The sequence below is a fragment of the Leucopleurus acutus genome (genome assembly GCF_964270905.1).
Source record: "Leucopleurus acutus genome assembly, chromosome: X".
Taxonomy (NCBI): Eukaryota; Metazoa; Chordata; class Mammalia; order Artiodactyla; family Delphinidae; genus Leucopleurus; species Leucopleurus acutus.
This window is the reverse complement of record NC_139148.1, coordinates 106,014,058-106,030,951: the sequence shown is the minus strand read 5'-3', so window position 1 is coordinate 106,030,951 and position 16,894 is coordinate 106,014,058. Positions and strand designations below refer to the sequence as shown.

Here is a 16,894-nt window from a genome sequence, read left to right as displayed (position 1 = left end):
ATTTGTAGTGTTGCTTTAGTACAACACCTGCTGTTACAAAATATGGTGGCAAAGACCCTGCTCTGGGAATCTGGCAGTCTAGATTCTCATCTTGCTTCTACCACTAGGGAGATGCATCACCTTTGGCAAACCCCTTCTCCTTTCTTGGCCTCACTTTCCTCATCCACAAAATGAGGTAGTTGGACTAGAGCTACTTGATCTATCTCCAGTAGTCTGTGATCTATAACAGGATTTCAGGAGTTTGTTTTGCTCATCCTGACTATAAATCAGAGGATGGGAAAATGACAGGTTAACGTTGGAGGCACTAAATGGAAGATACCATTAACTGTGGTCCCTGAAACTCATGCTTTACTGCGTTTCCAATTCACTTGCTGTGAATTTATTCTTCCTCTCTGCCACCTATTTAAAAAAGACAGGACTGACATTATTTTCATATATAACATCATTATGTAGCAGTGAAAGTTAAAAGAAGAAGGATTATGTTGGGAAGACATCTTAGAGAAGTGCCAAGAGTTAGATGGCCTGCATCATAATCTCAGCTCAGCCATTTACTGGCTGTGTGACCTTGGGCAAGTCATTTAGCCTCTCTGTTCCTTAGTTTCCTCACCTGAGAGAAAAAAAGTCAGTGATCCCATGAGGCAACCTAGCTTAGATAGGAAATGAGAAGAGAAGGTGATGCAGGTGGAGCAAGGGCACCCTGGGATATGAAGGGAAAAAAAATGCTTTTGGTCATCACCCAGGTTTGGGCCTGCTGGAGACAGCATGCTGGTAGATCAGGCCAGCACACCGAGGAGAGGGCAAGAAAAAGACTGCATTGCCTAGTGGTCCTCAGCAGGATCCTTACTAGTGAGTCTGTGCTTATGGAGCAGAGCACTTAACCTCTGCTCTGGAGAGAATAGAGACTGAAATGCTGGAAAATCACATTAGCAAAATTTCTCTTTTAACCTTTTGCATGTCTCCTTCCTATGCTATTTTTGGTCTGACTTAGGCAAGCAATATCAAAAGAAGAAAATCCATCCACTCAAATTGATATGCTCTAAACTACCATCTGTATATCATCCTTAATTAAAAGAACTCAGAAAAATCATGGCTGGGAGAGCTCAACTGGCCTCACATTTTTCCTTGTCTAAGTGAAGATTCCAGGATCCACTGTTCCACTCTCCCACTTTCAAACACATTATAGACTTTACATTTGAAAAAAGCTTGTTCTTTCCTTCCAGCCAGCAAGTGCCAAGGTTATCATATCCATGTTGCTTTATCCCAAGCATATCTTGTTCAGACAAAAAAATTGAAGAGATCATGTCTCTCTAGACAATTTCACTCAATGACGGCATGATTAAACATAGTGGTGTGTATTCTCTGGCTTTTTTGGGCATCAAGTCAATTGTTTCTTTCTGCTTTACTTTGCCCCAAAGCGAATCCTTTATGCCTGAGGAAGCACTGTGAGTACTCAAAGAGAACCCCATCTGGTTCCAGCTACAGATTCAGAGGGTAAAAATTAGTTTGCAGGGCTTTAGGGATGGCCATAGATGGGAAGAATCTATTGTTCAGTTTGGTTTTGATGAATTCTATTCCTTTCTTCCACTTACCAACCACCTCAGTACTCTGTGTTAATAATAGCTACCATTTATTTTATTATTTTTTTTTTTTTGCGGTACGCGGGCCTCTCACTGCTGTGGCCTCTCCCATTGCGGAGCACAGGCTCTGGACGCGCAGGCTCAGCGGCCACGGCTCACGGGCCCAGCCGCTCCGCGGCATGTGGGATCTTCCCGGACCGGGGCACGAACCCGTGTCCCCTGCATCGGCAGGCGGACTCTCAACCACTCTGCCACCAGGGAAACCCATAGCTACCATTTATTGAACACTTACTATACGCCAGGCATCATGGTAAATATTTTACATGGATAATCTCATTTAATCTTCACAACAACTTTATAAGGTAGTTACTATTATAATCACCTTCATTTCACACATGAGGAAACTGAGGCTTAGAGAGGTTAAGTAATTTGCCCAAGGTCACATAGCTAGTAAGCGACAGAGCCAAGATTCAAATGCAGGCAGTCCAGTTTAGAGCCATTCCTTGCCTTCTGATTGCTCCCAAACTAAGTAGGAGAAACAGCCTTCTACTAGGCAAGGGTCAAACAGCAACACCTTGCTCCAGAGAATTAGGTGCCAAACCCAAGGGCCAGGAGTGAGTGTACAAAAAGCTGGGCAGCTCCCGTTCTCTTTACCCAGGAGAGAGCTCAACTTTCCTCATTGTTCTCAACTTCTCCTTATATTCTACAGATCTACAGGCAGTAGAGGGAAGAACTGGGGACAGTAAGAGTTAGGACTGGCAGAAACCAGGAGATCAAAGGACACTCTTAGTAACTCTTGCACAAAGTGGATCGAACTCTTGTAAGAGGCTGTGATATTTAGTCAAAGGGTGGACTAGACTCAGAGATGTGCCAGAAGTGGATTTCCATTGAGTTGTCATCATCTGAATGGCAAGATACTAAAGTGATTGTCAAATGCTAAGCGTCACCAGGAAATGGGAAGGCCCAGGGGAAGATGTATGCCATGTGTATGTGCCAGGGCAGTGCTCGCTCTACAGGAGAATGGGCAGTACGAAGTGCCTCAACCCTCAGCCCCCTGGGGGCTCTTGACTCCAGGACCCATGGAGAAATCTCACTAATGCCCAAGGAAGTGAAGGCGCTTCCTCTGGGGAGGCCCTGAGCAGTTCCTTGCTGCTCTTCCTTGTGTCCCTCCGTGGGCAGCTCCATTTCTAAGAGAAGCTCCAGGGCCTTGCTGCAGAGCCAGTCCACCGGGTGATTGGCCCAAGTGTTTCCTCCTGAATCAACTGTCAGAGGACATGTGGATGCCTCCTGAGCCTTTCAGAAGGCAGGGGGACTACTTGTGTACTGTTTGGATACTGGATTGTCACAAAAGAACAGAAAGGATGATTCATTGTGTGATTGGCAGCAGATGGAACTGGAGATGAAGAGTTTATTTGGGAAAGAAGACTCTAAGTCTTCCCTTGAACCTGTAGTCCTTCAATTATGCAGAAAAATGCATCTCAGAGTTTTTGATCACAGAATATCTGAGTAGCTGTCGCTCACAAGAGGCAAACTGGGTGGGCAAATTTGGATGCGTGGGTGAGAGGTGTAGCGGGTCACGGTGGTGGGCTGCTGATCTGAAGGTGTGCCACGATGCCTTTGTTGGCAGAAGAAAATAATCTTGGGTTTGGGGCAGAGCTGAGAACTGTAGAAAACCTCAGAGGGCAGCTACTCAGGAAGGAAAGCTGGTCTGTAGAGTGACAAGAGATTCTACTTTTCAAATGAAACTACGTTTCTGTTTTTAGGACAGAAAGCTCAAAGGATTTTAAACTAATGATTATGTTGATAATAATAATATCCAATATGCGCCAGGCATTACTCTAAGTACTTTATGTGGATTTGTGAATTATCTCATTTAAAACTCTCAATAACCCTATGAGGTGAGGATTATTATCATCCCCACTTTATAATTGGGAAATCAGGCACAATCAAGTTAAGTAACTTGTCCCAAGGTTCCACATCCAGTAAGTGGAAGAGCTACGATGCAAGCGAGAGTAAGCCACAACTGGCTGCAGGTACTGTCCATTGGTTTCAAGGATTCAGTAGTTTCATCACAGTCTTACAAAGGCAGAGAATAGATGAACATGATGAGAAGTTTCTAGATGTAGTAGAAGAATCTGAGGGGCTTCATTTTGGATGGTCTTTCCTCAGTAAGCAATGAAGTGAGACTGTTACTAGACACGGAGGTGGTAGGATTTGGACAAGAGTGAATGATGGGACGTAAAAAGTGGCAGCCTCCTCAGAGATGAATCTCCTCATTTTAGAAATGATAAAAACTAGAGCCGGAGAACGGAGTGGCTTGTCCAAGGTCATCCAGGCAGTGGGCGGCAGAGTTGAGACTGGAACCCAGATCTCCTAATTCTTGCTCCATTGCTCATTCCGCTCTACCCCATACCCCCCTGCAGTTTTAACTGCTTCCCAAGGCCGTAAGAAACACGGTATCTCACATGTTATATTCTCTGTAAATGATTTTACAAGACTTCAACATAACTTGTGTGGTATATATGTGGGTTGTTTGGTCTGAATCAACACCCTTGGGGTGGTCTCAGTTACCCTCATTGGGAAATACAAAGGGCAGGAGTGGTTATCTGGCATTTAATAATTCTAATCAATAAGTGGTTATGCAAGCACTTCACATATCTTTATCTTCAATGGACACCAGAGACTTTGTTAATTAACATGAAATTTCTCATTGGTGAAATCAGTAGTGTTTAACATATGTGGGTTGGCTAGACATATGGTAGAGGTGTTCCCAAACTAGCAGAAAGAAGATATAAGGGTCTAACAAGCTCTATAGTGTTATCCCTTGGAATGGTACCCTAGGCTTAATTTGTAAATCGTCCTGTGGGCAGCCACTAATGAGGATTCTTGATTAGCTGCATCCTGCTACTAGGGTATTGTTTTGTCTGCCTCAAGTGAACCTTCGTGCAAGGTGGTGTTGGCGCACCTGAAAGGAAAGGGAGCTGGACTTGACTGAGCCTACAGGACAGGCTGTCCAATTATTTTTATGCCTGCTTGCCATTATTTTAATGAGAAAAAAGAATTCTGTATGAGGTTTACTTTTACACCTGGTAGTGAGGTTGTGGGGAGAAGACCTATAGCCCTCACTCTAACAATGACTGGTTATTGGTATCCAATGATATATACCTAATGATTGTGAATGACCAGTTGGCTTAGGTCAGTTTACAACTCCAAGCAACTAACTATACATCTCTATTTTGGACCCCTGTCTAAAGTTGGTGAGCCTCTGTCCCGGGGTGTATGGGGGGCTCCTACCCTGGGTGAATGTTGACAGAGCCTCACTTGACCCAGCGGCCCCCCAGTTGTAGACCTGGGATTTGCATGTACCAGAATCTAAGCCGTTTCCCCCATAGCACCGTCCAGAAGTACCTCTTTTGGCCTGCCGAGCACTTGCTAATGACTCTGTGCCAGCGTCCTGACCTTGCTGCAGGCCTCAGCATTGCCTGGGAGAAGATTAGAGTTGAGCTGGCACTCAACCGTGAAAGGCCACTGGAATACAGTGTATGCATGTAAGGCCAAAAGGACAAAGGAGGGAAAGTTCTGCCATATTGAGGTACCTTGATGGAACACGAAGAAGAAAAAGTCAAAATACGATTTTTACTAAGCAGAGATTTTTCTCTTTGTTTTTTTCAGTTAATAGAGCTTCCCTCAGCCAGTAACTTAGCTGCCAGAGGGAGGTGGACGGGGTGGTGAAGAGGTCCGAAACTTGCACCTTCCACCTCCTACCACCCCAAGTCCTGTTGCAGATGTTTTCTTTGTCCCACAGTGGTTTACAACATTGCATTTGAATGTATTCAGGCAGCGACCTGGAGTCTCCAGATTGCCACAGGCCCCACCACTCCATACCTGCCCAGTTTCCACATTTATGTGGTCCACCTGGCCTCTGTCATCATCTGTGATTTCAGCCCCAGTTGAAATTGAGCGCAGACTCTAGAGACAGGAAGATCTCAGGTAGAACCCTGACGCCACTAATTAGCTAGCTGCGTGACCTTGAGCTAGTTGCTTATATATATTTTGAACCCGCTCTGATTCCTCTTTTATAAAATGGGGATGAGAGTAGCTCCTTTCTAGCAATGTTGTGATTATTCCATGAGATAAGGCATGTACCATGCTTAGTGCGGTGTCTTCCACGCGGCAGAGGTTCAGTGAATGGTAGTTATTATTTCAGCCCTACTGTTAAATGTGTTGATAGCAAGGATGGCACAATGAATGCTATATAAACTGATTGCAGTGCATCTATTTTTGACAAATGGGTTGGCACTTGACATGACATCTAGTTTGTAGCATGGCTAAGGGACCAATCATTAGCTAACAAGCAAAGAAGGGAAGAAGCATTGTCAAAATGAAAATCATTTCCTTGTCTCTATTTACCATCTCAGAGAACATTTTTGCTTTGTTTACCTCAGAGACTGTGACTTGAGGTTAATCTCTTAGTTCTTTCAAGTCTTGAATTTCCAATCTGAGAGCCAAACTCGCTAATGCTTGCATGGGCTGATAGCACCTCACTTACTTACAGAATTAATGTGTGTGAAAGTGCCTGGTACAATGCCTGGTGCTTCGCAAATACTCAGTATGAATCCATATGTCTCTGTTTGCACTACCAGGGCTAATTAAACTAGTGATTCCCAAATTGTGTGAGCATTAGAATCACCCACGGAGCTTGTCAAAAAGGCCTATCCGTATATTTTCTGATTTAATGTATCTGGAGTGTAACCTAGGAATTCAGATGTTTAACAGGCATCTCTGGTGATTCCATTGCAAGTGGTCTAATTCGAGAAAAACTGTTTTAAAATAACCAAATCGCCTTGGAAATAGCAATAAGGTATAAGAATATTTGAGAATCTATTACAGGTTCTGGCTGAATGTGGATGTTAGTGGCCTTCCTACCTTAAATTTACAAAGGTGTTCATCCGTACAGAAACCCATACCCACATCCATGCAGTGATTCCTCTGTGGGCTGGGTCCTGCATCTCTTCCTGTCTCATCCATTACTGGTACCCAGATCCCTTTCTGGGTAGCAGCAAGGATGAGGGCCCTGACTACAATGAGTAACTGGCAAGGTAGATCAGTCAATCACAGATAACTGAAAGGGGACTATTTTTGATGGCAACATTTTTTAAAAGGTTAAAAAGAATCCTCACCAACCCCCCCCCCCCCCATCACAAACCGATTATACTTCTGAAAATATCCCACAGTAATTATGGGGAATCCAGAGACTGAGATCATCTGTTGCAACAAAGAACCAGCACGGAAGAGGCAGCAAGCCCACTACCATCGGAAAGTTGTGACTTGGAGGGTTAAAAGCAACTAAAATCTTAGCGAATAAACTACCAGATTTTATCTATGGAGAAGATCAAATGTTGCAAACCAGGTGAAGTGTGTTTGAGGGACTCTTCCTCAAGGGTCTCCCACTGCCCCCTGAATGCCCACCATCCATCTGGCACCCCGCTCTCTTGGGCTGGTCCCTTGTTCTGGGTCACTTACCCGTCTTGCAAAACCTCCTGTGAGGATCCTGCAAGGTAACAGGTGGTAATCTCATCAAAGAATCCTGGTCGGAATAGTAATGGCTGATAAGGATTTAACTCATCCCCTTCCAGAGATAGCATGCTTGCATTTTAGCACAGGTCTTCGGTGCCGTAACACCAACAAATGAATTTGTGGAATTTCAGACTAATGGCAGGCTGCTGGGGGGCAATATCTGGGATAATAGGGTGCCATTTGGCAGTCCTCAAATGACACTGGGTAAGCTTTCAATGGCTACCCTGGAGCAGTCCTCAGCTCAAATATGTTAGAAAGTGACACCACTTCCCCTCCCTTCCCTCTAGATCTCAGTGAATGTCTGGCACTGGCCTGGAAAATGGAGTCAATTTTTCAGGTTCTTAGGGAACCAGACCGAATTCGGGTTGTGTTGTACATGTTTCTAACCCTGTTGAAGGGAAGTCAGACAGCTGAGGAGCAGATTCTACATGCCCCCTTCTGGCATGCCCTGACCCAGAGAAGCAAAGTGGAAAGGCAGTTGGAACTGCATGCCAACCGTAGCTCCCTTGGGCAGGTTGTTTCTAAAAGGGACACTTTGAGGTGTGGCAAGAAGCCAAGATACTGTCAGCCCGGCTCATGAGCTACCTCCTCTCTCAGGCTGCCTTCCAGTCTCCATTCCAATTCCCTACGAAAAGCAGCTCTAAGTAGATGCTCTCATCAGACACCTACAGACATGGCTGAAACGAACACAGGGTGGTTAGGAGTATGATATGACATCGTTGAGTCAGAATGAGCCAGATGTGTCTCTTATAGAGCTTTCTTTGAAAGGCATGTGGGTAAGAGCTTGTCTGGGAGAGACTTTTTCTTTGGTAATCACAGTCTCCCTGCAAAGAGTGGTTTGAGTACCAGCGGTATTGGCATCACCTGGGAGCTTGCTAGAAATGCAGATTTTTGGACGCTGAAGTCCTATTGAATCAGAATCTTCGTTTTAACAAGATCCCCAGGCCGCTGGTGTGCACATGAAAGAAGTGCTGTTCTAGGCTGAACTGTGCCCCTAGGGTTAACGGGTCATGATCAGCTGTGTTTCCTTTCCTCACCCTTATCCTTAACCCCATGCCCCCTTCCAAACAAGGACAAATGATGGTCACGTTGAGGACAAGTGTTAAAGAAGTGGCGACCAGTGGTAGCTAGGGACTGAGGAGAAGGGAAGTCCAGACAGAGGGCTGTAAACACTTACTTCTCTGACCAAAGCTCAAACAGAAATCCAGAAGAGAGTACAGTAAGTCCCCTACATACCCACGAGTTCCGTTCCGAGAGCGCATTCATAAGTCAAATTTGTTTGTAAGTCCAACAGAGTTAGCCTAGGTACCCAACTAACATAATCGCCTATATAGTACTGTACTGTAGTAGGTTTAGAATACGTTCGCATCTTTGAAGGTTCGTATGTAGGGGACTTAACTGTATTCTGCCTCTTTCCACTGGGAGGGAAGCCAGAGTGTACACTTGAGAAAAGGAGAGGGAGGGATGGAGGGAGTGGGGAGGAGACACTGCTCGGCTAGACTTCCAAGTCCCTCCAGAGGTAGATACTGCCTCGTAATCACTGCATTCTATGTGCCATCCCAGGGAAAGAAAGCTTTCAGTCTGAGGCCCAGGTTCGTCACCGCCTTTCTCCCCTCTTACGACTTCCTTTCCATGCCAGTGCCTCCCCTGCCAATGCCCACGCAGGCCCCTTCAGACTCTACAGCAGCCTATTTTTTGGTTTGTTTTTTGGTAGTACGTACAAAAAGGTTACACTTTTTAAAGAACCACTTTATTGAGGCATGATTAACATACACAAAGCTGTATGTATTTACTTCTTCAATAATGAATCCCTATGACCTTTGGTTGCTTCCCAAATTACCACAAAGACTTTTCAGTTCAACATGGTGAAGCTGTACCTCCCCGATGCCTTGGGTGTACTTACACCAAACCTACCACATGCAGGGACCTTTTGACTTTGACCTATAGAGGTGTTCCCTGACCAGGGGCAGCTGATCTCTGGTTTGGGTAGAGTGAACAGCTACTCTGCACCTCATGTCCAGAAACACCCCCATTTGAGTATCTTTCCCTGGAATTGAGGCTTTATGGTTCCCAGAGTCCCTGGTTTTAAAGCAAACAGCCCCCAGTCAGGTATGTTAACCCCTTATCAGCCACTTTCAGCAAGACTCTTATATGAGATAAAAAGCCATCACCCTCAAAGGAGAGTAAAGGCCCTGAGGAGGATGGACGAAGGACAGAGATATTCTGATGGGGAAGGAGCATTAGGTCTGGAAAAGTCCAGAGCAGGAGACAGCCCCTAGGCCAGTTTATTGTGGGTGGGACACCAGAATCACAGGCCAGTTGGACACCAGCAAAAGGGCCTGGGCTGGGCAGGCAGAGCAGGAGGGGAAATGATGGCGAGAGAAGAGGTAGAAGTGAGAAGAGGACAAATTCTGTCCATGTTAACCTTTTGCCAAGTACCGACCCCTTCCGGGGCCTGCTGCCCGGGCTCAAGGCTCACCCCACGCACAGGCTGACGCTATCTGTCACTCTCTGACTGGAGCCCAGACATTTCCCCAGCAGGGAGGGACTTGCTTCTGTGTCTGCACGACTCCCACACTCCTGCTGAAAAATGCCCGGAGCCCCCCACCTGGGCTTTGAATTGCACCCTCCTGTGGACATGTCATCTAATTAGACCCAAAGTATCAAAGCCAAAGGAACAAAGTCAAAACTTGATTTTTTTTTTTAATGGGCCAGGTAAAGTATGCAGATAATTTCCCTGACCTTTGAGAAGATGAAGAGTTTTCTGAAAGGTCCTTCAAAGATATTTCCTGCCTCAATCTAAGAAGTTAAAAGTTAAATCATCTGAATTAGCATGTTTATCCTCCTCCCCCGAAGGTACGAGTTCCACCTTCTAAAATTCTGGCCCTCTCTTAAAATCCATGCTGTCTTTTCATCCTTCAGCCAGTTGTGTAAAAATGACAAATCTGTCAGCCACAAAGGAAGACTAATAATGATGCCTCAGAAGCTTCGTTTAGTTTTCAATCTGTTAAAATGAAACCAGCCAATCACCTCTGACTACCCATAATGATGAAATTTAAAAATATACCAGGAGCCAAAAACATATAATAGAAACCTCAACCAGCGCCCACTATTCTCATTCAGTCTTGGCAAGTACGGAGGGAAATGCAGAATTAAGAAAACAACCTCGGATAGAGGCAGAAGTGGGGGATGTGAGAAACTAGTCACATTTTAAGGAAAAAAGTTAAAATTGCTGAGAGGAAGGAAAAACCGTGGCTTATTTTGCAGTAGGCATAGATGGAGAACCAAGTAGTTTTCTTTGTTCCTTCCCCCCAGACCCTTCCTGCCACCCCCCCACCCCCCTTAGTAGATCACCAGGAAGCCACCTTCTAGGGGAGGTTATACACTTTGCTGGAAGCTCACCTTTACAGCCTGCTGATTGCCATCTATTTTTATGGCCCGAATGAACAGCATCACCTTCCTCCCTCCTCGCCACGTAAAAAATAGATTAAAAAAAACCCCATAATAAACCTTGTGAGAAGGTGACTTAAATCTCTGGCGACCTCTTCGTGCTTCAGTAGTCTAAGCCAGCTGGCCAGAGGGGCTGAGAAGTGAGCTAAGCCAGTGAGCTTATGGAAGACTGGCCTGGAGAGAGAGGGAGAGCGGCAAAGCCACAAAGATGGGGGAGCTGGCGGTGGGAGCTGGGGCTATTGACATTGGTTAGCATGTGAAGATCTGTTTGAAGGCAGGAGCCGTGATACTGTGGGTCCTCACCCTGCTTCCAAAGATCACATGAAAAGAACAAACAAAACCCACCAAAGAGCAGAGAATAGGATCAGGGGAGACATTTCTTTCCCAAATGGACTTAAACAGTTAAATGGATCCTGGCAGTTAGAATAATTAGATAATTTAAATTGTGACTCTGTGGGCAAGAGAGGGAAACCTGTCTCAGCTAAGTACACTTACTTGGTAGCGAAATGCGCTCAGTTATAAAAGGAGCGTGCTCTCAGTTAGCAGGTATATTTCAAATAGCTTGAAAAAAATGAATGGAATAAAAATTTGCAGCTGATGAGTTACATTTAGCCAGCAAAAGGGATTTTGCCTGGGGCTCCATTAGAGCCTGCACTCCTAAGTCCCACTCTCAGTCCCACCATCACTATTCGCCTCCATCAACAGATTTTTACTTAAGCCAATGCGTTAAGAGCACAATTCCGTGGTGAATAACCTTTAAGGTTACATTTGCCTTTTCCTTGCTTCTTGCAAACAGCGCGTAATCCACAAGCACATTTGTTGGCTGTAAAGGTGTACAACAGCAATTTTTGCAATGACAGTGCAGAGAGGGAATATGAGATCTGTGTGCTAATGAGCTGACACTGCAGAGGCTGGGGTGATGTAGTGTGGAGTGCACTACAAGTGCACAGCAGAAAGACACAGGAGGGGACTTCAAGGGAATCGGAGGCATTTCCTGAGGAACCAGGGGAGCAAAGCCACACCAATGGGACTCAGCAGTCCCTTGGTGTTGCCACATTCCCCAAAGCCCTACGATGATCAAATCTGGTTTTTAAAGAACAGACGTGTATACAACTTAAAACGTGTGTGACACCTCTTTTCATAAATACTGATTATGGGTGTATAGGTGCCTCTGTGTGTGTGTGTGTGTGTGTGTGTGTGTGTGTGTATGAATGCATGTATCCTGAAATCATAGTATTCACACCATGCTTCTTTCTGGGGCTACCTAGCCAAATTGAAAAGTAAAGCAGCAAACTCAGTTAATCACTACGAAATAAGAACATGTGCTCCAAATCAGCTGAGTCTCTTCGATAAACTTCAATTCACCTCTGAGCTGAGATCCCAAATGAACCACCTTTCAAAACCAGAGATGCTTTTATTGGCCTCTTAAGATGCGGATTGAAGGCGGAGTCTGTCTTAAGCAAACCTCTTGGGGGTTGTGCAGAAAAGAATTGGTTGCTGGTGAAGAAGTCTTTAAATAACGGATGCCTGGGATTCATTGCAAGCAAACTCTCTGAATACATTGGGGGAGGGGATGCAGAGGGAGAGCAGAGAGCAGGGACACATACAGAAGGCATTACCGTTTGTTTATTTTTGGCTTTTTTGTTTACCTGCATACCTGTGTCCTCAGAAGTGTGTGTCTGCCGCAAGATTGAGGGTGCAGGAAAGATCATGGAAAGAGATCAATTCTAGTGTTAGGGGAAGCTGAAACTAGGAGTTTTGAATGGGAAGAGGGGCAAGTTTCTTTAATTTTTGCCATTCTATTCCATATTGAAGCAGACAGGAGAGGTGGGCAAGCAGGTTTGGACTCACCTGGGGTTTTCTCAAATTCTCCCTAGGTCTCCAGGGAGGGGCAGGCCAGAGGATCCAGGGTGTTTTTTTTTTTTCTCTGTGTAATAGTGCAATCAATTGTAAGAATGGAACCAGGGGTTACCTGCCAGGCTCCAGCGCTGAACTAGTATTGTGTGCCGACATCTGTGATATGTGATCTTCACTTCCATGAGAAAAAGAACTCTCAAGGGCAGGGAAAGAAATGAGATACACCTGCAGGGCTTCCCTGGCCCCCGTGAAATGATTGTTTTCTGCATTCAGAGACTATCAGACGGTGGTTGGACTAGTCATCTTTCTCATACTAAGATTGTAGGCAGCAGCTACCAGGAGACAGCTTTGAGATCTGGCCCCCATTCAATGATTGTGACATTCAGAGAGGACTGTTTCGGGGACTGGAGAAGACGACAGCTTTCCTCCTCTGTCTTCTGAGCTGTAAAGTCTGAGTGTGCAACAGGCAGCTGGGTACACATCACTGGTTTCTGGAAATCTCTCCCGTGTGAGTCAGTGTGTGCAAATGTGTGTATTTGGCATAACTAAGGGCAAGGTCGCCTTTTTTGTCTTTCCTGTTGCCCAGTAAGCCACACCCCTTATGCTACACTTTCAAGCCCCCAGCCATAACCCAGCCTTATAAGCTTGTAAGATGAAGTGTTGGGGACTTACAGCGGTGGCGGGCGGGGGGCGTTGATCAATTTCTTTTCCTTTCACGGTTGTCCCTTTATTGCCCTGAGAGGTAGGGCATTAAGGCAACTCAACACCAATACAGATGACTTAGTGCCTGCTCTCAAACCTGAGCTTTTCACATGGCAAGGATCATTTCCTGATTGCTCCTTGAGTAGCGTTCTGATGGCCCTGGGCTGGCTAGTGTCAGTCTGATTTGACCATAAACAGCAAGACCAAAAACCTTGGAAATTAATCATTCCTGAGAAGTCAATTAGCACTCTTATCTCAGTCAACATCAGTGGAAAGACACTAAAGTGAGTTGAAATAAACATTATTCATTGTTAATAATAATAAATCTGGGTAGTTTCATGTATTTGGTTTTAAATCTGTTCTAATTGATATTTAGGAAGCTGCCTTTGGAATTCGGCCTCTTGACAAGATCTCAGGGCTGCAGAATTAAGAGTCAGATGTGTGTTGTAAGTGTGCTGAAGAGACAGGCTGGGATTACCAAAATCAGATGCAAAGTATAGACAGACATTTTGTAACTTTCACACTTAGCTGGAGTTAATAAGCTCCTATTTTTGTCAATGTCGGAAAGCCAAAGAATGTCAAATACAGAGTACCTCAGAACATGTTCATATAAGGATCTGTACCTTCAGCTAAAATTTTCTTAAAGCTGAAAACTGTCACAATTTCTTGCAAAGTAATTCACCTCCATCCCCTTGACCCAAGTCTTCAAATCCAAGGAGGCTGTGCCCTTGGAGACCCTTTGAACAGTTTTTGGAAATCACATATCCTTTGAGGCAGAAGAACTTGAAGAAAGTCATATACAAAGTTTCACCCAACCAAATATAAACATCATTTCTCCCCTGAAAGAAAATCAAAAATCAAAAATTCCCAACTACACCAGCCATAAAAGCAAGACATATTTATGCCATCCTCACCCTCATTGTTGTGAAAACTTTTCATGAAATAAGCTCAGATGAAGAATTATCAGTCTCTCTCATAAAACATTCCAGAAAAACCTGTGTCCAACAGGCTATCAGTCATCCAGGTTCCCGTGGTTTTACTTCTCAAAATGAAATGTCCCCTTTCCACGGGAACAATCACAGGGCACAACTAGCTGTTTCAGAAACTGCTTTGGGGGCTGATGAAATTCTTCCCTTTTGGCATTCGGTTTTCCTGCTGCCAGCCTCCGCCTTCCACCTTTTGCTCTAAGTTAAGAACTGTGTTGTCCCTAACAATGGCGGGGCGGGGGGGGGGGGGGGGGGGAGTTGAACAACACTAGGGGAGACAGAACAGAAGTAGCTTTCCAAAGAGTCACTGAGCACTTTCTCCCTTCCCCTCAGTTTGCCAGGCGTTCATCACTTGTAATCAGTTTGTAGTCTTATCAGTTCCTATCAGAGCTCTCTCGGTAAGAAAGGTGATATTCTAGGACAGAAAGAGGCCAGGGAACCGAGCCTGATCTGTCCCTCAAGGTCACTTGTTTGCAGAATTTCTCATATTTGGCTCCTATATATTAAGCGATTGTCAAATTCAGCTCATTCCTACAGCCAGGTGCTAGCTTTAACAGTCAAGTAATGCACATCCTGAATTGACTCAATCAAGAGGCTTCTTTCTTTAATCTCATCTGAAGAAATTTCCCTGAACAACCATGCTATTTTTTCTCTTTTTTTTCCCAGCCAAAGGAAAAAAAAAAGGGAGGGGGTTGCGGGGGAGGGAGCGCCAGTTTAGCAGGGAGGAAAATGAAACTTTTGCATGAAACATTATTCACAACAGAGTTTTGTGTACTTGCCTTAAGTCCCTCCCTCAGCAGGATCCTCTGGAGTTGATTTATGTCACATGAAACCTGGATTGACTAGAGCCCCTAAAATGTCTACTAAGGCAATCGCCACCCCAGCACTTACGCAGACCCCAAGTCCCACAAGCAAAATGCAAATGAGGTTCCCAGGTCCCAAAAGGAGGAAAAGCAGATCTACTTACAAGCATTAGTCACAGAAAAACTATTGGAAGAATCCAAGTGATCTACGTGGTAATTCAAATGGAAGGGCTTCTCGGTGGTGTTCTGGTTGGTGTTGTATAACTGCACAGCAAAGCGGAAAGCGCTGTGCTCCTGCACCGTGTTTCTCATGAAAAGTCCACCTACAAGCAAAGGGAACCAAGATTTGGCTTGTGTCCCCCCAGGAGTGGTTAGAAATTGGGGAGCTACAGATAGGCGATAACCTCTCAGTGGTACCTGGGTGCGTGATCATGATTGATTTTCAACCTGTGTGTCTTTGAAGACTCTTGTGAACTCAAATTTTGGCCAAGAGAAACCTAGTTTTCCTCTAAAGAGTCGGAGGAGAGGCTGGAGAGAAGGGGCAAAGGGGAAAGAGGGAAAAGGAGGCTGCTTTGGGGTAGGACGATGGAACCAAGAGTGGGACTTCGTTCTCAGGCGGTAGCTTCCTCTCCCCTCTTCCTCCGCTACCTCCCATCTCCACAAGCTGGTTCATCTTTTCGTGGCGCAAAGGGAAAGGTTGGGAAGAAAAACAATTTCATTCCCCCTGCTGCCCCATCCTGTTCCCCACAGGCCCCCGCTCCCCCATGACAGTACAGGGGCTTGGTTCTGTAATGGCAATAATTCTAACTTCTTGACTAGTAAATCCAGGGAGAAGCCGAGAGAACTCCCTCCCAGCGCCCGGGAGCCGGGCTCCAGACAGACACAGCGGCAATTCATGAATTCGTGGTCTGCGTGACTTCGCCGCTCGCTGGCTCGGCTTCTAGTCTCACCCCCGCCTCCTACCCCATCCGCCACTGACCTCGGTTGCTGCCCGGGTCTGGGGGAATCCAGGGTGGGCTTCCACCTCCCCCAGCGCTAGCCGGTCTCCCGGGACCCGGAGACGCGGGACAGGGAGCCCCGGACCGGGTTACGCGCCCTGGCGCAGCCAGACAGGAGGCATCACCCTGGGACAACTTCCAGCGGCGGCACGCACGCCATGGCAAAGTCCAGAGCAGCGAGCCGAAAAGCCGTGACTCTTCGCCCGGCTGCAGCCTCTGGCATGCCTCCCCTGCTCCGCTCAGCTCGGAAAACGCGGCAGCCCACCCCGCCAAGCCCCAGGAGATCACCTCTCTGGTTCCCGATGCTCCCCAGACCAGCCAGCTCTCTGAGGCTCAGATCCCTGAGATTCCTGCCCGATCCCCGTCCCCCGTCCCTTCCCAGGCCATGCAGGACAGGGACCCGCGGCCGCAGAAGCCACGCCAGGGCAGTGGTCTCGGGTGCAAGAGAGCCCGGCCCGACCGGCGGGCTGGCTCGCGCTTACCTATGCTGATGGTGTTGGGGAATCCTCCGTGAGAATGACCCAAAAGCCCCAGGACTAAAAAGAAGACCGCCCGGAGCACGCTTTGCCCCATTTTCTTCTGCCTGGCCGTGCTACGCCTAGAACGAAGCTGACAAGAGCATAGGCGCAACTCGGGAGTCTTCAAAATAATAATAGAAAAAGAAAAAGAATTCGCCGGCTCTTTCACCCCCTCCCCTCAACTTGCTCTCTCGCTCACTCTTCCTTTCCACCCCACACTAGTCCTCCTCCACCACCTCCTCTCTTTCTCTCTCTCTCTCGCTCGCTCGCTCGCTCGCTTCCAGGCTCTCTCACACCCCCTCCCCGCCCCCCACCTCACTTCTGTCTTCACACCAATCTGGAAGGCGGGTTCATTGGCTGCAAGCTCGGTTCGCCAAAGCGATCTCCCTCCCTATCTCTAAGACAGAGAGAGACAGAGACAGAGAC

At 46.3% G+C, this 16,894-nt stretch overlaps 1 protein-coding gene across 2 annotated transcripts in view; it reads right to left on the bottom strand.

The window, feature by feature from the left end:
* Positions 1–16,592, bottom strand: part of GRIA3 (glutamate ionotropic receptor AMPA type subunit 3) — a gene marked incomplete at its 3' end in the record, with an annotated part of 282,972 nt that extends 266,380 nt beyond the window's left edge. For both annotated transcript variants that reach the window (XM_082865212.1, XM_082865213.1), the window contains exons 1-2: positions 16,433–16,592; positions 15,117–15,275 (exon numbers count right to left, since the gene is read on the bottom strand). In XM_082865212.1, coding sequence (XP_082721338.1) covers positions 15,117–15,275; positions 16,433–16,523 — 250 coding nt within the window. In that variant the 5' untranslated portion in view covers positions 16,524–16,592. The remainder of the gene's footprint in view (positions 1–15,116; positions 15,276–16,432) is intronic.
* Positions 16,593–16,894: the final 302 nt, after the last annotated feature.